This window comes from Marmota monax, unplaced genomic scaffold (assembly GCF_021218885.2).
Source record: "Marmota monax isolate L192 unplaced genomic scaffold, Marmota_monax_Labrador192_F-V1.1 WCK01_AAM20220418_F8-fsc00013, whole genome shotgun sequence".
NCBI lineage: Eukaryota > Metazoa > Chordata > Mammalia > Rodentia > Sciuridae > Marmota > Marmota monax.
The window spans coordinates 24,278,297-24,300,426 of NW_026692202.1; the positions used below are offsets into that span (position 1 = coordinate 24,278,297).

General features: G+C 34.5%; 1 protein-coding gene across 1 annotated transcript in view; it reads left to right on the top strand.

The window, feature by feature from the left end:
- The window catches only part of Me1 (malic enzyme 1), a 167,229-nt gene that overhangs the window by 55,099 nt on the left and 90,000 nt on the right, over window positions 1–22,130 (top strand). Inside the window, 2 exon segments of the mRNA XM_046432042.2 lie at window positions 6,627–6,702; window positions 16,512–16,673. Of these exon segments, the coding sequence (XP_046287998.1) occupies window positions 6,627–6,702; window positions 16,512–16,673 (238 nt within the window).

A 22,130-nucleotide genomic window follows, 5' to 3' on the forward strand; every position in this document is an offset into this window, starting at 1 on the left:
AAAAACTTTACTGATAGATTGAAGAAGGATGGGAGATATAAAAACAGATAAATAAGAATATGCAAATAATTTTAGGAGCTTTGCTATGAAGGAGAGAATAAGGGACAAAATTTAATCTTTTGAAGATATGGATAATGTTAGGACAGATTTTTATGTCAATGAACTTGATCCAATAGAGAAAGCAGTGGTGCAGCTTAGGGATAGGATAATTGCAGGAGGGAAGCCTTTGAAAAGCTGAGATAGGAAGGATCTGGAGCACAAGAGAAGTACCTTAAAAATGTTAGGGAGATTATAACCAGAGGGAAGGGTGAGGATGTAAAAAAGAATGCATATGCATTTATAGAATTTATGTTAGAAAGATGAGGTAGTTTTCATCCTATTGCATCTATTTCTATTTGAAATTTAAGATTAGGTTGTCAACTAAAAGTGAGGGGTGTGGATGTAGGAGATGTGAGCAGAAAGGAGAGGTATAAACTGGTCCTCTTGTAGAGCGGTCAATAGAATTTGCTAAGAAATAATAGTGAATCGAAACAAAAGAAACAATTGAAAAAATTGACAAAACTAAAAGTTGGTTCTTTGAAAAAATAAATAAAATTCACAGACCCTTAGCCATGCTAACGAAGAGAAGAAGAGAGAGAACTCAAATTACTAGCATACGGGATGAAAAAGGCAATATCAGAACAGACACTTTAGAAATACAGAAGATAATCAGATATTATTTTGAATCCTTATACTCCAATAAAATAGAAGATAGTGAAGGCATCGATAAATTTCTTAAGTCATATGATCTGCCCAGATTGAGTCAGGAGGATATAGACAACCTAAACAGACCAATATCAATTGAGGAAATAGAAGAAACCATCAAAAGACTACCAAATAAGAAAAGCCCAGGACCGGATGGGTATACAGCAGAGTTTTACAAAACCTTTAAAGAGGAACTAATACCAATACTTTTCAAGCTATTTCAGGAAATAGAAAAAGAGGGAGAACTTCCAAATTCATTCTACGAGGCCAACATCACCCTGATTCCTAAACCAGACAAAGACACTTCAAAGAAAGAAAACTACAGACCAATATCTCTAATGAACCTAGATGCAAAAATCCTCAATAAAATTCTGGCGAATCAGATGCAAAAACATATCAAAAAAATTGTGCACCATGATCAAGTAGGATTCATCCCTGGGATGCAAGGCTGGTTCAATATACGGAAATCAATAAATGTTATTCACCACATCAATAGACTTAAAAATAAGAATCATATGATCATCTCGATAGATGCGGAAAAAGCATTCGACAAAGTACAGCATCCCTTTATGTTCAAAACTCTAGAAAAACTAGGGATAACAGGAACATACCTCAATATTGTAAAAGCAATCTATGCTAAGCCTCAGGCTAGCATCATTCTGAATGGAGAAAAATTGAAGGCATTCCCTCTACAATCTGGAACAAGACAGGGATGCCCTCTCTCACCACTTCTGTTCAACATAGTTCTCTAAACACTGGCCAGAGCAATTAGACATACGAAAGAAATTAAAGGCATAAAAATAGGAAAAGAAGAACTTAAATTATCATTATTTGCAGGTTACATGATTCTATACCTAGCAGACCCAAAAGGGTCTACAAAGAAACTATTAGAGCTAATAAATGAATTCAGCAAAGTGGCAGGATATAAAATCAACACGCATAAATCAAAGGCATTCCTGTATATCAGTGACAAATCCTCTGAAATGGAAATGAGGACAACCACTCCATTCACAATATCCTCAAAAAAAAAATAAAATACTTGGGAATCAACCTAACAAAAGAGGTGAAAGACTTATACAATGAAAAGTACAAAACCCTAAAGAGAGAAATAGAAGAAGATCTTAGAAGATGGAAAAATATACCCTGTTCATGGATAGGCAGAACTAACATCATCAAAATGGCGATATTACCAAAAGTTCTCTATAGGTTTAATGCAATGCCAATCAAAATCCCAACGGCATTTCTTGTAGAAATAGAGAAAGCAATCATGAAATTCATATGGAAAAATAAAAGACCCAGAATAGCAAAAACAATGCTAAGCAGGAAGTGTGAATCAGGCAGTATAGTGATACCAGACTTCAAACTATACTACAGAGCAATAGGAACAAAAACAGCATGGTACTGGTACCAAAACAGGCGGGTGGACCAATGGTACAGAATAGAGGACACAGAAACCAATCCACAAAACTACAACTATCTTATATTTGATAAAGGGGCTAAAAGCATGCAATGGAGGAAGGATAGCATCTTCAACAAATGGTGCTGGGAAAACTGGAAATCCATATGCAACAAAATGAAACTGAATCCCTTTCTCTCGCCATGCACAAAAGTTAACTCAAAATGGATCAAGGAACTTGATATCAAATCAGAGACATGGCGTCTGATAGAAGAAAAAGTTGGCTACGATCTACATACTGTGGGGTCGGGCTCCAAATTCCTCAATAGGACACCCATAGCACAAGAGTTAATAACTAGAATCAACAAATGGGACTTACTCAAACTAAAAAGTTTTTTCTCCACAAAAGAAACAATAAGAGAGGTAAATAGGGAGCCTACACCCTGGGAACAAATCTTTACTCCTCACACTTCAGATAGAGCCCTAATATCCAGAGTATACAAAGAACTCAAAAAATTAGACAATAAGAGAACAAATAACCCAATCAACAAATGGGCCAAGGACCTGAACAGACACTTCTCAGAGGAGGACATACAATCAATCAACAAGTACATGAAAAAATGCTCACCATCTCTAGCAGTCAGAGAAATGCAAATCAAAACCACCCTAAGATACCATCTCACTCCAGTAAGATTGGCAGCCATTATGAAGTCAAACAACAACAAGTGCTGGCGAGGATGTGGGGAAAAGGGTACACTTGTACATTGCTGGTGGGACTGCAAATTGGTGCAGCCAATTTGGAAAGCAGTATGGAGATTTCTTGGAAAGCTGGGAATGGAACCACCATTTGACCCAGCTATTCCCCTTCTCGGTCTATTCCCTAAAGACCTAAAAAGAGCATGCTACAGGGACACTGCTACATCGATGTTCATAGCAGCACAATTCACAATAGCAAGACTGTGGAACCAACCTAGATGCCCTTCAATAGATGAATGGATAAAAAAAAATGTGGCATTTATACACAATGGAGTATTACTCTGCATTAAAAAATGATAAAATCATAGAATTTGCAGGGAAATGGATGGCATTAGAGCAGATTATGCTAAGTGAAGCTAGCCAATCCCTAAAAAACAAATGCCAAGTGTCTTCTTTGATATAAGGAGAGTAACTCAGAACAGAGTAGGGTCGAAGAGCATGAGAAGAAGATTAACATTAAACAGGGATGAGAGGTGGGAGGGAAAGGGAGAGAGAAGGGAAATTGCATGGAAATGGAAGGAGACCCTCAGAGTTATACAAAAGTACATACAAGAGGAAGTGAGGGGAAAGGGAAAAATAATACAAAGGGGGCAAATGAATGTCAGTAGAGGGGGCAGAGAGAGAAGAGGGGGAGGGGAGGGGGGGAGGGGAGGGGGGATAGTAGAGGATAGGAAAGGCAGCAGAATACAACAGACACTAGTATGGCAATATGTAAATCAATGGATGTGTAACTGATGTGATTCTGCAATCTGTATACGGGGTAAAAATGGGAGTTCATAACCCACTTGAATCAAAGTGTGAAATATGATATATCAAGAACTAGGTAATGTTTTGAACAACCAACAATAAAAATTAAAAAAAAAAGAAATAGTAGTGGAATACTTGGGAAAAGTGCCAACCTGAGAATCAATAGAAAGTCAATCTTATAAACATTTTTTTTTGTTTTGGTTTTTTCCTAACAACATTTTGGTCAAATAGTAACATTAGACATCACTATTACTTAGGTTGTTGTTTTGAATAAACACTTCTGTGCTTAGAGAACCCTGGGCTTCTTAGAGGAATAACTTATTTTTGGCCTGGGGCAGAACATTTTCAAAAGTAATTTAGAACATCTTATTATAATAGAAAGCAAGGAAGCTATTAAAAACTACAATAGACCTATCAAAAGGATTCAAGACAACATGATTCTTCTACTTGAGAAAGATGGGACAATTTGAGTATCAATAAAGAAAATATATATGATGAATTAAAACACATCAAATATATTTGAACCTTGAGTTTGTGCTGGTCCCCAAAAAAGCAGAACCAAAAAACCACAGGGGTTGGGGTTGTAGCTCAGTGGTAGAGTGCTTGTCTTGCATATGCAGGCCCTGGGTTCTATCCTCAGCACCCCATAAAAATAAATAAATAAAATAAAGGTATTGTGTCCAACTACAACTAAAACATAAATATTTTAAAAGCCCACAGACACACATGTTTATGTCAGCACACAATTTTATACCCATATAATACTTCCACCAATAATAACTAAGTGGAAATCCTTGAAGAATTCTAGTAAACTACCTCTATCAGTTAAAAACTGATAAGGAGAGATTCAAGCATTTACTTTTTCCTATATCAACTATACCCTTGGGGAACCAAATATGGTATAATTTCTCTTTAAAGAAATTTCCAGTATATAAATAATGAATGATAGAATTGGAATCTCATCCTTTTGTAAACACTAATGAATTAGTGAATTTAAACATTAAGCATCAATGACTGCTAATGTCACAAAAAGGACTTCCAATTACCGTCTCAGGTAAGATGAATCCATTAAGTGTCTTGCACAAAAAATTGAACATGAACCATATTGTCTCTGGATCCAATTAAAAATTTTTCAAGAAATGCTGAAAAATGCTATTCTATATCATAGGAATGTTATCAGCAAAATTTAGATTATTGCCAACTCTATTGGACAAATTAAAACAACAATGCATAGGGATATTGTATGATTTGAGTGATAAAACTATTGACTATCAAGAAAATTATACCACAAAGGTTAAGAGAGTGGTCACTCTTAGAAGGGAAGAGTTTTTGATTGGGAGAAAAACAGATGGATTCTGGGTAGCTGGCAAGATTGCCCTTGATTAAACTGGCATTATGTAAAAAGGTGTTTATCTTATAACAATTCATTAAACTATACATTTGTTATTCTGTTTTGAGTTATAAAAATACTAAAGCAAAACTTTTAAAAATTTACTTTTTATTGCTGCATTATAGTTTCATATAATAATAGAATTCATTATGCTGTATTTATACATGTACCACTCTCAATTTGATCTGTTTCTTTCCTTCATACTCTTACTTTATCTCCTCTCCTCTCTTCCTTGTTACTTCCCCAGACCCTTCTTTTAGTCTGTTGGTCTCTGTTTTATATTGTGAGGTCCATTTTCTTTCCCTTTTATCTCTCTAGCTTCCTTGTATGAGAGAAAACATATGACCCATGACTTTCTGAGTCTGGTTAATCTCACTTAGCATAATGTTCTTTAGTTCCATCCATTTTCCTGCAAATGACATAATTTTATTCTTCTTATGGCTGAATAAAGTTCCATTGTGTATGTTATGCATCTCACATTTTGTTTATATAGTCATCTGTTGATGGATACTTAGGTTGGTTCTGTGATTTGGCTATTGTGAATTATGCTGCTATAAATATGGGAATGCAAATATAACCATAGTATGTAAAGTGAAACTTTTAAATGAGGATAATGTATTTGCATTTTTTAAAAGATTTCTGTGCTTTAATTTGTGAAGTTACTTGTAAAGCTTTCATAGGACATGGAGAGGGCAGGTAGTTTAAAGACTACAGGTGAGAGTTTAAATAGCATGAATTGCAAATACCATCTCAAGCCACAAATGAGAGAATCAAGTGGGCTTTGCATGAAGGAACTGTTCGGCATTAGTAAGTCATTTTAGCCTATTTATTTATTTATTTATAGTCGTAGATGGACACAATACCTTTATTTATTTATTTATTTATTTATTTAAATATGGTGCTGAGGATGGAACCCAATGCTAGGTAAGCACTCTACCACTGAGCACAACTCTGGCCCTTAGCCATACATGTTATCATCTGCATGTGTGAAAATGTAATAAATGGAATATATGCTGGAAATACCTATTTAGGTGTGCTTCATGTTATTTTTTAAAATGCTTTTGTATATATTATTCAATAAAAGACTAAAAGAATCTATTTGTGGTATAGATAATGCTCCTTAAATTCTCTGTGTGAAAGCAGTGAATTATTTAATGAAAATATTTAAAATATGATATATATTTTAAAATGTTTGTTAGATATTTTTAAAATAATTATCTGAATGCTGTGATGCATGCCTGTAATCCCAGCAATCTGGGAGGCTAAGAAGGGAGGACCACAAGTTTGAGGTCAGTCTCAGCAACTTAGTGAGACCCTGTCTCAAAATAAAAAAAAAGGAGATATAATTTAGTAGTAATGCACCCCTGTGTTTGACCCCCCCCCAAAGAATAAACTTACCTTAAAATGTAGATGTCAATATATTAAAGTGCCTTCTTTTTTACTTATAAGACTCCTAGCTCTTAGTTTTTAAAAGAAATAATTTTCACTAGTTTAATCACAATGGATATATATTAATAAACTTTAAAAATATTAATGTCCAGTATAGTTTGACAGGCCTAAGAAAATTAAAGTTACCTTTCTTTTTCTTCTCAGAGGTCTCTTTATTAGTATCCATGATCGAGGGCATATTGCTTCAATTCTTAATGCTTGGCCAGAAGATGTCATCAAAGTAAGTTATCAAATTTTTCCATTGAGGCAATTTATTTGTTCTCTTTTCTGTCCCATGAAATAGTTAGATCATATTGATAATTCTCATGGTATTAGGTAGCATTCACTGAATTTTTCAGTGGGAATCACTTAATTTATAGCCCTTTGAATTTTGCATAATGGATTAATTTTATTCTGAATCTATTTAGTACTGTTTCCTTATTCTTTGTGTCTCGTTTCTTAGTATTTCTTTGTTTATTATAAGTGATAATATATATGTTGAAGATACATCTGAATAAGCAAACTCTTATGTGCTGCATTTAACCATCCACTTAGAGGATCCAAGTTGCCAAAAGAAATCTGTTAATTCAGATTAAGTAAGTAAGTAGGTCATCCAATCTGTTAATTCAGATTAAGTAAGTAAGTAGGTCATCCGACTTCTTTCTTTGTTTGAGCTAATGACAATAAAAGTAATAGTAGTATCTGAAATTTGGTAGCTTTGTGTTTGAAACCTTGTAATGGATTACCTCTTACAATTATCATGATAATTAAGTGGGGAAAGGAAGGCACTTATAGGTTACTTGTTAATGCATGAGCAATGTGTGATCTGGGGGGAATTGAGTACAAGTTGCAGATCTGTCCCCTAGAGGCTCTGATATTAAACATAATCCTAAAACACTTTCCTTGTCTAAGGGAGATGAGGTATATTTGTTCTCCGTTTGGCTCCAGTTTTCCTTTCTGTGGGATGCCAAGCAATGTTATGTCTTTTAGGATTAAGATTAAATAGATCAATATTTTTTAGAGGAGAGCCTCTGTTTGCTCTGGCTTTTCAAGTGACTCCTTTAATGATTTTGTCCAAGCATTTGTGGCTGGAATCATTTAATTTGGCTCTCTAAGGCTTTTGCTAGTCAACCTCATTAAGTATTTTTCACTATTTCTAATCTCCCCACTGTTTTCATTTTCCCCACCTAAGTTGCTCCTTCAACTTTTCTTCTAACTTCCAGATTGACCTGTCCACGGATCCTGTTCTTTTCAGCTATTCTAAGAAATGTGTTAATTTTGTAAAGAAAAAATGTGTGATCATCTAAAAAGGCTATTTACATTTTAACTAGAAATTTAGAGAATTTTACAAATCAACAAGTCAATTAGGAATGAAGGCACACACCTATAATCCCAGCATTTTGGGAGTCTGAGGCAGGAGGATCTCAAGTTAGAGGCCGGCCTGTGCAACTCAGCAAGACTCTTGTCTCAAAATAGAAAGTGTTGTGGATGTAGCTTAGTGGTAGAGTACCCTTGGGTTCAGTCCCAAGTACCACTGTTTCTGTCAGCTTTTTTGTTGCTGCAACCAAAAGACCTAACAAGAACAATTTTAGAAGATGAACAGGTTTTTTGCCTTCATGGTTTCAGAGGTCTGAGTCCATAGTTGGCTAACTCCATTGCTCTGTGCCCTAGGTAAGGCAAAACATCATAAAGGGTGTGGCAGAGGAAAGCAGTTCAAGTCAATTAGGAAGCAGAGAGAACTCTGCTTATCAGGAACAAAATAAAAACCCCACAGGGTTTCTAGAGAGCAAGAAAAGAGGAAGGGTTCTATATGTAGTGAGCTAGGTGGGAAACAGGCTCTGGGAAGGAACAGAAAGGATAGAGGCAGGAAGAGTGCCTCCATATTTCATGCTAATAGTTTCTATGGAGGTATTTCCCAGGTAGTACTTTATATTTTGGGGTGGAGATGTGATTTCTGAAACATAGATTTCATTTGATAGAATTGTGGTTGTCTTATTGAGATGAATCCTGATTATGTGACTTGATTACTTTATAAAAAATATCTAACTGCTTTATTTTTCTTAAGAGGAGACAAAGTTGGTAAAAACAAGAGCAAGAGAATGCTAATTTAATGATAAACTGCCTATATGACAAACACATTTTATCTCAGAATTTTTCACTACTCAAATATACTCTTTAATATTGAAATATTTATAAATTAATGATATTAATGTATGTTTCTTATAAAAGGCATAAACTAAGATAAAACAGTAAATGCCTCTAAACCTATTTAAAAAACTTTTCAAACTACTATTTATATGTAATTTATGTCCTGTATTTTATATAATTAAATAATAGTGCTAGATGAGAGACAAGGTTAGAGAATAAACGTCATGAAAAATGGAAAATAATGATTCTTTTGACTTTAAGACATACATATCTTTTTTTAAAAATATGTTTAGTTTGAGAAGGACACAATATCTTTATTTTATTTATTTATTTTATGTCGTGCTGAGAATCAAACCAGGGCTCAAACATGCTAGGCAAAAGCTTTACCATTGAGCCACACTCCCACATCAAGACATACATTTAATTTAACGTAGATGTACTATCAAAAATGAATGAATGTCAAAATATACCCTACCTGTCCTGTATATCTAACAAGAATAAATAAAAAAATGAAGAAAAACAAAAAAATCCTTAAAAAACAAACAGGTTTTTATTTCTTAAAATATATTTTTCAAAAAATTTGAAACTGAAGAAAATGATAAGATGCAACAATCTGAGTTTAATTGTGTTTTTTATAAAACCTGTAATGTAATATTTAAATTATTCAGGCCATAATTAATTTATATTACAATGGTACTCTTCTTATAAAGCATAAAAATATGTATAAGTATAGACAGGCTAACTGGAATTTTCTTGTATAAGGAACACATTCACAAAAGTATTATCAATGATATATAAAAGTACCTCTATGATAATAATCAATAAAACAATATCAATTAAATATACATATGAAGTATATGGAGATTGCAAAGTTGAGTTTAATTTAAAAAGCAAAGTTATAGTTCTCTAATATTTGTTTTATATTTTTAAAAATATTTAATTGCAGATGAACACAATACCTTTTTATTTTATTTATTTATTTGTATGCATGCCTATTTATTTATTTATTTATTTATTTTTATGTGGTGCTGAGGATTGAACCCAATGCCTCATACATAGGAGGTAGGTGCTCTAGCACTGAGCTACAACTTCAGCCCTATTGTTTTATCTTTTTTACCGTAAGTCAGAGTTGAGTTAATCTAGTGATACCAGATTCTCTTCTCCAAAAAAGCATAACCAATATTTTTCCATAACTCATTGCAGTTAGGGAAAATTTTTTCAAAGGTGAACTATGTATAATATGTAAAAATAATTCTTACTTGTCAAATATATTTATTTTTAAAGTAATTTATAAAAAGTGGCATAATATAGGTAAATAGGATATTAAATAGAGCTCAAGAGTGTATTTAAAAATATATTCTGCAACATAATAGGGTGGAAAATCACTGTACTAAGAGTGAAAATACCCAGGTTCTAGTCCTTTGGTGCTAATTAGGTAACTCATTTTGAGCAAATTATTTCAGTTCTGGGATCTTCAATTTCCTAATCTGTAAAATTAGAGGAGTAGAAAGAATGTACTCTAGATTCCTCCTTACTTCTAAAATGCTGACTATATACATTAGTTCTGATTATAGTAATAATAGCTATATATATACATATATGTGTATACACACATATGTATTTAGAATTTGTAGTGTATCAGGTACTGTGGTAAATTTTTTATGTATCATGATTTCATTTTATGGAATTGTAGATTTATTCAATCAACATACTTATTGCTTTTTTATTGTTTGCTACTTGCTGTACTAGATGCTAGTGTACAGTGATGAGCAAAAGAGTTGGTTCCTAATTTTATACAGCTACTCTGCAAAGTACAATTATGATTCCCATTTTACAAAGAAACAGGTTTAAATCACTGCTTTATCCAAGACAAATAATTGATATTTTCAAGGTTTCATGGATAATATGAGTGTAGCATTTTGTAAAATTGTTTTTCATAGGATTAGTCTCTGCTTAAGCTGGGAGTGGTGGGCCACACCTGTAATTTCAGTTACTAAGAAGCCTGAGACAAGAAAATCACAAGTTTGAGGCCAGCCTCGGAAACTTAGTGAAACCCTATCTCAAAATAAAACTGAAAAAGGAGCTGGGGATATAGTTCAGTGGTAGAGCACCCTGGGTTTTCTGGTTCAGGGAAAGAAAAAAAATTAGTTTTGCTTAAATTCAATTAATGGCCACAAATCACAGAATAAACATGTTAGGTACATTATGATGATATTAAATTATATAGAACAAATTCTCCACATAATTAAAGTGTGTGCTTCATAAACACTCAAGGTAACTAGAAATAAGCCAAACAAAATTGACCAAGTCTAATGGAAGATGATCAGGTTATAGATGTAGCAGACAATACTGGCCATGTTTCAAAGATAGTGGAACTATATCAAGGAGGGGCTGTGGTGTGGCTCAGTGGTAGAGCGTTTGCCTAGCATGTACTAGGTACTGGGTTTGATCCTTGGCACCACATAAAAATGAATAAATAAAATAAAGGTATTTTTAAAAATTAAGACAAAAACAAAAACAAACACAAAGGGGTTATAGGAATTAAAGAGGATGGGTCAAAATTATGAGAAAACAGAAGAATGGTGCCAGGATATATAAATTAACATCAGAGCATTTCAGAGAGAGTCATAACTTCTTCAGTTTATCTAGCAATCGTGTAGTACTTAACTTTGAGCACTATACTGTAATTGTACTCAAAATGAATATGACTAGTTTCAAAGCTAACCTAAATTTCACTTTGATTCCCAATATGAGCTCTTATTTTCCTGTACTTTTTCCATTTGCCCCTCTTAATTGAAGACTAAATTGTTTGGAATCTTTGAATCTTTATGTGTACACCTTCTCTTCGTTCTTCAGTAACCTAATTAAGTATGCATATATAAAATATTTATTTATTTATTTATTTTTGTGGTCATGAATTTAAATTTTATTGGGATAAGCCATAAAATTTGGTGGTTGGTTTTCTACATCATCCATATTACCACACATTGTTAATTTTTATAACATTAATGGAAGTAATAAAAGTGACCCTCATGTCAGAGTCTCCTACTGAGCAATTCCTTTTTTGAGACATTTTTATACACATTACTCTGCTTCCTGACTCAGAATAGATGTTTAATGGATACTTTTTAACTTTATTTTTTTTTTCTTTTTTTAATTTTTTATTGTGGGTTGTTCAAAACATTACAAATTTCTTGACATATCATATTCCACACTTTGATTCAAGTGGGTTATGAACTCCCACCTTCACCCCATACACAGATTGCAGATTCACATCAGTTACATATCCATTGATTTACAAATTGCCATACTAGTGTCTGTTGTGCTCCGCTGCCTTTCCCATCATCCACCCTCCCCCCTCCCCACCTCTCCCCTCCCCTCCCCTCCTCTCTCTCTACCCCCTCCACTGTATAACCCTGAGGGTCTCCTTCCATTACCATGCAATTTCCTTTCTCTCTCCCTTTCCCTCCCACCTCTCATCCCTGTTAAATGTTAATCTTCTTCTCCTGTTCTTCATCCCTACTCTGTTCTTAGTTACTTTCCTTATATCAAAGAAGACATTTGGCATTTGTTTTTTAGGGATTGGCTAGCTTCACTTAGCATAATCTGCTCTAATGCCATCCATTTCCCTGTAAATTCTATGATTTTGTCATTTTTTAATGCAGAGTAATACTCCATTGTGTATAAATGCCACATTTTTTTTATCCATTCGTCTATTGAAGGGCATCTGAGTTGGTTCCACAGTCTTGCTATTGTGAACTGTGCTGCTATGAACATCGATGTAGCAGTGTCCCTGTAGCATGCTCTTTTTAGGTCTTTAGGGAATAGACCAAGAAGGGGAATAGCTGGGTCAAATGGTGGCTCCATTCCCAGCTTTCCAAGAAATCTCCATACTGCTTTCCAAATTGGCTGCACCAATCTGCAGTCCCACCAGCAATGTACAAGTGTACCCTTTTCCCCACATCCTCGCCAGCACTTGTTGTTGTTTGACTTCCTAATGGCTGCCAATCTTACTGGAGTGAGATGGTATCTTAGGGTGGTTTTGATTTGCATTTCTCTGACAGCTAGAGATGTTGAGCATTTTTTCATGTACTTGTTGATTGACTGTATGTCCTCCTCTGAGAAGTGTCTGTTCAGGTCCTTGGCCCATTTGTTGATTGGGTTGTTTGTTCTCTTATTGTCTAATTTTTTGAGTTCTTTGTATACTCTGGATATTAGGGCTCTATCTGAAGTGTGAGGAGTAAAGATTTGTTCCCAGGATGTAGGCTCCCTATTTACCTCTCTTATTGTTTCTTTTGTGGAGAAAAAACTTTTTAGTTTGAGTAAGTCCCATTTGTTGATTCTAGTTATTAACTTTTGTGCTATGGGTGTCCTATTGAGGAATTTGGAGCCCGACCCCACCGAATGTAGATCGTAGCCAACTTTTTCTTCTATCAGATGGCGCGTCTCTGATTTGATATCAAGCTCCTTGATCCATTTTGAATTCACTTTTGTGCATGGCGAGAGAAAGGGATTCAGTTTCATTTTGTTGCATATGGATTTCCAGTTTTCCCAGCACCATTTGTTGAAGATGCTATCCTTCCTCCATTGCATGCTTTTAGCCCCTTTATCAAATATAAGATAGTTGTAGTTTTGTGGATTGGTTTCTGTGTCCTCTATTCTGTACCATTGGTCCACCCGCCTGTTTTGGTACCAGTACCATGCTGTTTTTGTTCCTATTGCTCTGTAGTATAGTTTGAAGTCTGGTATCGCTATACCGCCTGATTCACACTTCTTGCTTAGCATTGTTTTTGCTATTCTGGGTCTTTTATTTTTCCATATGAATTTCATGATTGCTTTCTCTATTTCTACAAGAAATGCCATTGGGATTTTGATTGGCATTGCATTAAACCTATAGAGAACTTTTGGTAATATCGCCATTTTGATGATGTTAGTTCTGCCTATCCATGAACAGGGTATATTTTTCCATCTTCTAAGATCTTCTTCTATTTCTCTCTTTAGGGTTCTGTAGTTTTCATTGTATAAGTCTTTCACCTCTTTTGTTAGGTTGATTCCCAAGTATTTTATGTTTTTTGAAGATATTTTGAATGGAGTGGTTGTCCTCATTTCCATTTCAGAGAATTTGTCGCTGATATACAGGAATGCCTTTGATTTATGCGTGTTGATTTTAAATCCTGCCACTTTGCTGAATTCATTTATTAGCTCTAATAGTTTCTTTGTAGAGCCTTTTGGGTCTGCTAGATATAGAATCATATCATCTGCAAATAGTGATAATTTAATTTCTTCTTTTCCTATTTTTATGCCTTTAATTTCTTTCGTCTGTCTAATTGCTCTGGCCAGTGTTTCGAGAACTATGTTGAACAGAAGTGGTGAGAGAGGGCATCCCTGTCTTGTTCCAGATTTTAGAGGGAATGCCTTCAGTTTTTCTCCATTCAGAATGATGCTAGCCTGAGGCTTAGCATAGATTGCTTTTACAATATTGAGGTATGTTCCTGTTATCCCTAGTTTTTCTAGAGTTTTGAACATAAAGGGATGCTGTACTTTGTCGAATGCTTTTTCCGCATCTATCGAGATGATCATATGGTTCTTATTTTTAAGTCTATTGATGTGGTGAATTACATTTATTGATTTCCGTATATTGAACCAGCCTTGCATCCCAGGGATGAATCCTACTTGATCATGGTGTACAATTTTTTTGATATGTTTTTGTATCCGATTCGCCAGAATTTTATTGAGGATTTTTGCATCTAGGTTCATTAGAGATATTGGTCTGTAGTTTTCTTTCTTTGAAGTGTCTTTGTCTGGTTTAGGTATCAGGGTGATGTTGGCCTCGTAGAATGAATTTGGAAGTTCTCCCTCCTTTTCTATTTCCTGAAGTAGCCTGAAAAGTATTGGTATTAGTTCTTCTTTAAAGGTTTTGTAAAATTCTGCTGTATACCCATCCGGACCTGGGCTTTTCTTATTTGGTAGTCTTTTGATGGTTTCTTCTATTTCCTCAATTGATATTGGTCTGTTTAGGTTTTCTATATCCTCCTGACTCAATCTGGGCAGATCATATGACTTAAGAAATTTATCTATGCCTTCACTATCTTCTAATTTATTGGAGTATAAGGATTCAAAATAGTTTTTGATTATCTTCTGTATTTCTGAAGTGTCTGTTGTGATATTGCCTTTTTCATCCCGTATGCTAGTAATTTGAGTTCTCTCTCTTCTTCTCTTCGCTAGCATGGCTACGGGTCTGTCGATTTTGTTTATTTTTTCAAAGAACCAACTTTTAGTTTTGTCAATTTTTTCAATTGTTTCTTTTGTTTCGATTTCATTAATTTCAGCTCTGATTTTAATTATTTCTTGCCTTCTACTTCTTTTGCTGTTGTTTTGCTCTTCTTTTTCAAGGATTTTGAGATGAAGTATGAGATCATTTATTTGTTGGTTTTTTCTTTTTTTAAGAAATGAACTCCAAGCAATGAATTTTCCTCTTAGAACTGCTTTCAATGTGTCCCATAGATTCCACTATGTTGTGTCTGTGTTTTCATTTATCTCTAAGAATTTTTTAATTTCCTCCTTGATGTCTTCTATAACCCATTGATCATTCAGTAACCTATTGTTCATTCTCCAAGTGATGTATGCTTTTTCCTTCCTTCTTTTATCGTTGATTTTCAGTTTCATTCCATTATGATCAGATAAGATGCATGGTATTATCTCTACTCCTTTATATTGTCTAAGAGTTGCCCTGTGACATAATATATGATCTATTTTTGAGAAGGATCCATGTGCTGCTGAGAAAAAAGTGTAACTGCTTGATGTTGGGTGGTATACTCTATATATGTCAATTAGGTCTAGGTTATTAATAGTGTTATTGAGTTCTATAGTTTCCTTATTCAACTTTTGTTTGGAAGATCTGTCCAGTGGCGAGAGAGGTGTGTTGAAGTCTCCCATGATTATGGTGTGGTGGTCTATTAGACTCTTGAACTTGAGAAGAGTTTGTTTGACGAACATAGCTGCACCATTGTTTGGGGCATAAATATTTATGATTGTTATGTCTTGTTGGTGTATGGTTCCCTTAAGCAGTATGTAGTGTCCCTCTTTATCTCTTTTGATTAACTTTGGCTTGAAATCTATTTTATTTGATATGAGTATGGACACGCCTGCTTGTTTCCGAAGTCCATATGAGTGATATGATTTTTCCCAACCTTTCACCTTGAGCCTATGTATGTCTTTTCCTATCAAATGCGTCTCCTGTAGGCAGCATATTGTTGGGTCTTGTTTTGTGATCCATTCTACTAGCCTGTGTCTCTTAATTGGTGAGTTTAAGCCATTAACATTTAGGGTTATTATTGAGATATGGGTTGTTCTTCCAGCCATATTTGTTTATTTCTGTTACTAAACATTGTTTGTTTTCCTCTTTGATTATTTCCACCCCCCTTTACTGTCCTACCTCCCACTGTTGGTTTTCATTGTTATTTTCCATTTCCTCTTCCTGTAATACTTTGGTGAGGATTTTAAATGTGTTTAAATTAAATTTATTTTCCCCATTCTTGCACAATAGTCATTACAAAATTTTTCCAGATATATTCAATTTATGTTTTCTTTTCTTTACTTTTTTTTGGCACCAGTGATTGAATGCAGGGGTGCTTAATCACTGAGTCATATCCCCAGCCCTTTTTATTTTTTATTTTGAGACAAGGTTTTGCCTAGTTGCATAGGGCCTTGCTAAATTGTTGAGGCTGACATCAAACTTAGCCTCTCAAGTTGCTGTGATTACAGGCATGCGCCACCAAAGCTGGCCTCTATTTGTTTTCTAACAGCTCAATTTTTAATATTAATTTAAGAAAAAGAGACCGGAAGTTGTGTCCCAGAATTTGGAAAACTCTCATAATAGATTAATTTTCTTTTTTTCTCTAGGCTATTGTGGTGACTGACGGAGAGCGTATTCTTGGCCTGGGAGATCTTGGCTGTAATGGAATGGGCATCCCTGTGGGTAAATTGGCACTATATACAGCTTGTGGAGGAGTGGATCCTCAACAGTGTCTGCCTATCATTCTGGATGTGGGTACAGAAAATGAGGTAAATATTTTAGGTTTATAAGACAGCTATGTACTTTAAAAAATGGCACCAATTCTTGCATTTTAAGTTTATTCTATGAGTTATTTTATGAAATTTATTGGGTTTTTTTTTTTTTTTTTTTTTTTTGGTTCTCCTTCTCTGCTCAAATCTGGCCCTCAACCTTTATGAGAAAATTATTCTCTCTGTTCTCCTTTCTCCATTTATAATGTGTTTACTCTTTTATCAGCTCCCTTGGTGTTTTATGATGCTTTGAAAAGTGCATACTCTGTGTGTGTGTATATGTGTGTGTGTGTTTCTTTAAGATATTATAGTTTGTTTTTTAAATTATTGTTTTCACATTATGCAGAAAATATCCATAGGACTTACTAAATATGATCAGTGCAAAATCTTATTCTAAAGTCTGTATTGAACCTGAGGTAGAGGATTTTTGTTTGTTTTAGATATACATGACAATAGAGTGTATTAGACATATATACATGGAGTACAAAGCATTCCAATTATGATCCCATTCTTGTGGTTGCACATAATGTGGAGTTAACAGTGGTTCTGTATTCATGTATGAGGAAAGGAGACTTATACCTGACTTTCATTGTACTGTCTTTGCTATTTCCATTCCCCCTCCCTTCCCTTCTTTCCCTTTTGTCTAATCTAATTAACTTCTGTTCTTCCCCTCCCTACCCTCCTTTGTTACGGGTTAACATCCACATATCAGAGAGACCATTCAGTCTTTAGTTTTTTGGGACTGGATTATTTCACTTAGCATTATATTTTCTAGTTCTATCCATTCACTGGCAAATGCTATAATTTCATTTTACTTTATGGCTGAGTAATATTCCATTGTGTGTGTATGTGTGTGTGTGTATGTATGTATGTGTATATGTATGTATATATATATATATATATATATATATATATATATCACATTTTAAAATTCTAATTTGTTATATATATCACATTTTAAAATTCTAATTTATTATATGTGACAGCAGAATGCATTACAATTCATATTACACATATAGAGCAAAACTTTTCATATCTATGGTTGTATACAAAGTATAGTCCATCTCATTCCACCATCTTTTCTACCCCTCTGCCTCTTCCTTCCCCTCCCACCCCTTTGCCCTATCTAGAGTTCATCTAATCCTCCCATGTTCTCCCTCCCAACTCCACTATGAATCAGCCTCCTTATATCAGAGAAAATATTCAGCATTTGGTTTTTTGGGACTGGCTAAATACACTTAGCATTAGATTCTCCAACTCTATCCATTTACCTGCAAATGTCATGATTTTATTCTCTTTTAATGCTGAATAATATTCCATTGTGTACATATACCACATTCTCTTTATCCATTCATCTACCGAAGGGCATCTAGGTTGGTTCCACAGTTTAGCTATTGTGAATTGTGCTGCTATAAACATTGATGTGGCTGTGTCTCTGTAGTATGCTGTTTTTAAGTCCTTTGGGTATAGACCGAGGAGTGGGATAGCTGGGTCACAAGGTGGTTCCATTTCCAGTTTTCCAAGAAATTTCCATACTGCTTTCCATATTGGCTGCACAAATTTGCAGTTCACCAGCAATGTATGAGTGAACTTTTTACCCCACATCTTTGCCAACATTTATTGTTACTTGTATTCTTAATAATTGCTATTCTGACTCTAGTGAGATGGAATTTCAGTGTGGTTTTAATTTGCATTTCTCTAATTGCTACAGATATTGAATATTTTTTCATATATTTGTTGACCATTCATATTTTTTCTTCTGTGAAGTACCTGTACAGTTCTTTTGCCCATTATTGACTGGTGGATTTTTTTTTTTTTTTGGTGTTAACTTTTTTGAGTTATTTGTGTATCCTGGAGATTAATGCTCTATTTTAGGTGGAGGTGGCAAAGATTTTCTCCAATCTTATTGGTTCTCTGTTCATGCTCTTGATTGTTTTCTTTGCTGTGAAGAAGCTTTTTACCATCCTGTTTATTGATTCTTGATTTTACTTCTTGCACTTTAGGAGTCTTATTGAGGAAGATGGTTCCTGAGCTGACATGTAGAATTAGACTTACTTTTTTTCTTCTAGTAGAAACAGGGTCTCTGGTCTAATGTTTAGGTCCTTGATCCACTTAGAGTTGAGTTTTGTGTAGGGTGAAATGAGTTCAATTTCAGTCTTCTACTTATGGATTTCCAGTTTTCCCTGTACCCTTTGTTGAAGAAGCTATCTTTTCTCCAGTGAATGCTTATGGCACCTTTGTTTAGTATGATATAACTGTATTTATGTGGGTTTGTCTCTGTGCCTTCTATTCCGTTCTTTGGTATTCATGTCTGTTTTTTGTGCCAATACCATGCCATTTTGTGTTACTATATCTCTGTAATATAATTTAAGGCCTGGGATTGTGATGCCTACTGCATCACTTTTCTTGCTAAGGTTTATGGTCTTTAAGTCACATGTGATAGAAGATAGAAAAATACTTGAATGAACCGAGTTGCCAACTTGTAGCTTTCTCATTCATCCTGAAATTCTATTCTTTTCATTTATCCTTTTAGTTAGAATGTTCCTGCACTGATTTTTAATCTCATCACTTTGGAAACTTTACCTAGTGTTACACTTCATAATAAAAATATAAAAGGGTGGATAACATCACTTAGTTTCTTATTCAGAATAACCTAACAATACTAGATGTTTGAATTAAAACTAGATGCTATTAAAATGCAAATTACAAGCAGTTTCCTCTTATCATAAATTTTGTGCCTAGTAACAATGAGAATAGAAAAGGAATTAGTTCTCATTCTCTATAAAGTCATATTTGCCTAACTACCTTTAAATCTGCAACTTTTCATAAGAAAATTTAAAGAAAAAAGACACAGAAATTGAGCCATAAAAGTGTTCTCTTCTTCAAATCAGGCAGGGTGATGTACACCTATAGTCTCAGCTACTTGGAGGCTGAAGCTGGTGGATCACTTACACCCGAGGAGATGGATGTCAGCCTGCAGAGCAAGATCCTGTTCCCAAAACAAAAACAAAAACACTTAATTCTTTTGAGTTAATTTACTAACCAGTAAATTCAGTAGGTGTTCATATTTTCATCTTGTTTTTTTGTCTCTTATTTCACAGTCTACATTTTCTTTAATTTACTTATGAAACAATTGCTAAAATCTAAACAATTGTAAAATCTACTTCTGTTATATGATGTAAATTTTCTTCAGTTGTCTGTCAAGAGAGCATATTTAATTCTTCCTTGTCCTCTTTTTTTTTGCTGTTGCATAATCTTTTGATATAAATTGTGTGTATTATTTGTCTATTTTCCCTGAATATTTGAGCATCATTTAGGCTTGTTATTTGACCAAAAATAATATGATTAGGCGTTCCTTGTGTCCTCTCCATGATTGCCTGGACATTATTAGATCTTAGAGGATTCCTTCATATTTACATGATCTAATAGTTAGAGCTGTTTTATAGTACCATACATGGAGTAGCCTAAACAACAGAATTTTATTTTCTCACAGTTCTGGAGACTGATAGTCTGAGACCAAGGTGTTGGCAGGCTTGGTTTCATGTAAGTTTTTTTCCTTGACTTATAGAAGGCCATCTTCCTCAGGTGTCTTTACATGGCCACCTTCTGTGTATGCCTATTTCCTAATTTCTTCCTCTTATAAGGACATCACTCTTATTGGATTAAGTCCAACTGTAATAATCACATTTAAGTTAATTACCTTGTTAAAGACCTATCTCTAAGTCTGCAGTATATTCTGAGGTAGTAGGCATTAGAATTTTGATATATGAATTTTGAGAACACAGTTCAGCCTATAACACTCTCTCTTTTAAGAAATCATGGCAGTATGAGTAGAAAGACATTTGTGTCTGCACAGTTATTTTTTTGTTTATTAACCCATTACCCTAGGTCACAGCTTTTTTGTTTCTGTTTTTATTTTGTCTGGCCTCTAGACTATGTGTACAGTGTGTCTAGATATAGAATCGTTATTAGGACTTGAACTTTCCCATTTGGAGGATTCCTCCTTTATTCCAGAAGGAACTCTTCATTTTTGACATGGATCAGCTGTTTGAGAGGAACTGAGTGAAATAAAAGAAATGTTAGATATTTTCTGTTGTATTTTTCTACTATATATGTTCTACATCCCTTCAGAATGTGGCTTGTATTTGTTTTCTATTACTAGTATAACAGTTGCTACAAACTTAATGACTTAAAACAATATAAATGTATTTCCTTTTCATTCTATACGTCACAAGTCCAATACATGCCTGCAAAGGCTAAAATCATACAAGGTATCATTAGTGCTACATTGCGTTTCTTTGCCTTTTTCTGGCTTCTAGACTGCCTTTCTTCCTTGTTTCATGGCCCTTTTAATACATTTTCAAAGCCAGCAGTGTAACAGCATCTCTCTGCTTCTATCTTAGATCACTTTTTCTGACTTCAACAAGGAAAGATTTTCTAATTTTTAGAACTCACCCCTATAATGTCTGTATGTGTGTTTTGGCACATAAGGTAATGTCTTTACAGGTTCTTGGGATTCAGGTGTGCAGATCTTTTGGGGAGGGGTGGGATATCATCATCTCCTTCTCAACTCTCCCCTTCACTTCTAGCATTTATCCTTTTACATTATGGAGATTGCCTGCCACTTCAAGTGAGTAGTCCTGCATTATAATGAGTTATAGTAAAGCCAGGGCAGAGAAGACTATGCTTCAGATTACAGGCTTTTGATTTGAAATGTCTCATATTTGTTTTTACCAGCCCTTATCTCACCTTCTCTAAATTAGAAGGTGATAATGGATTTTATCAAGAATTTATTTTCCACGACACTGCACCAATGCCTTGAGAAAAGAATGGGATCATTAGCTTAACTTTTTCAACACTATTACTAGCCAGGAACTCCTTGAAGTTTGGGATATATTTTAGAAATATTCATTATTTAGACCAAAACAGAAAAATTATTTACATGAGACAGAACCTATTACAAAGTAGAGTGGTTTGATTTCAACTGAATAAAAGTTTTAAATGAGTGGCTCTCAATATATATATATATTCCATGGACCTTCCAGTTCAGAATTGCCAGGGGTGTATGTTAAGAGTGGAGAATCCTGGGCTGGGGATGTGGCTCAAGCGGTAGCGCGCTCGCTTTTTTTTCTAATTCACATTTTATAAAGTCTAAATACATTCCAGACATGGACAAAGTATTTTTTTATTTTGGCATCAATAGTAGCTAGCACATTGGCACTTCAACCTCAGCTACTCAGAAGCCTGCCAGTACATTGTTTAAAGTTTTTATGCCTTAAAGAACAGCTGGGTTTTACAACAACACTTGGTTTCAGATTTTGTATTTCATATGAAATACATTTATGTGATTTAACATGTTAACTTCCAGCTAGCCAGAAAGCCTTCACTTATCATTATGCAGTATGTTTCAAGTAAGATGTATTGGCCAAACCATGACAATCTCAGAATGAAAGAGTG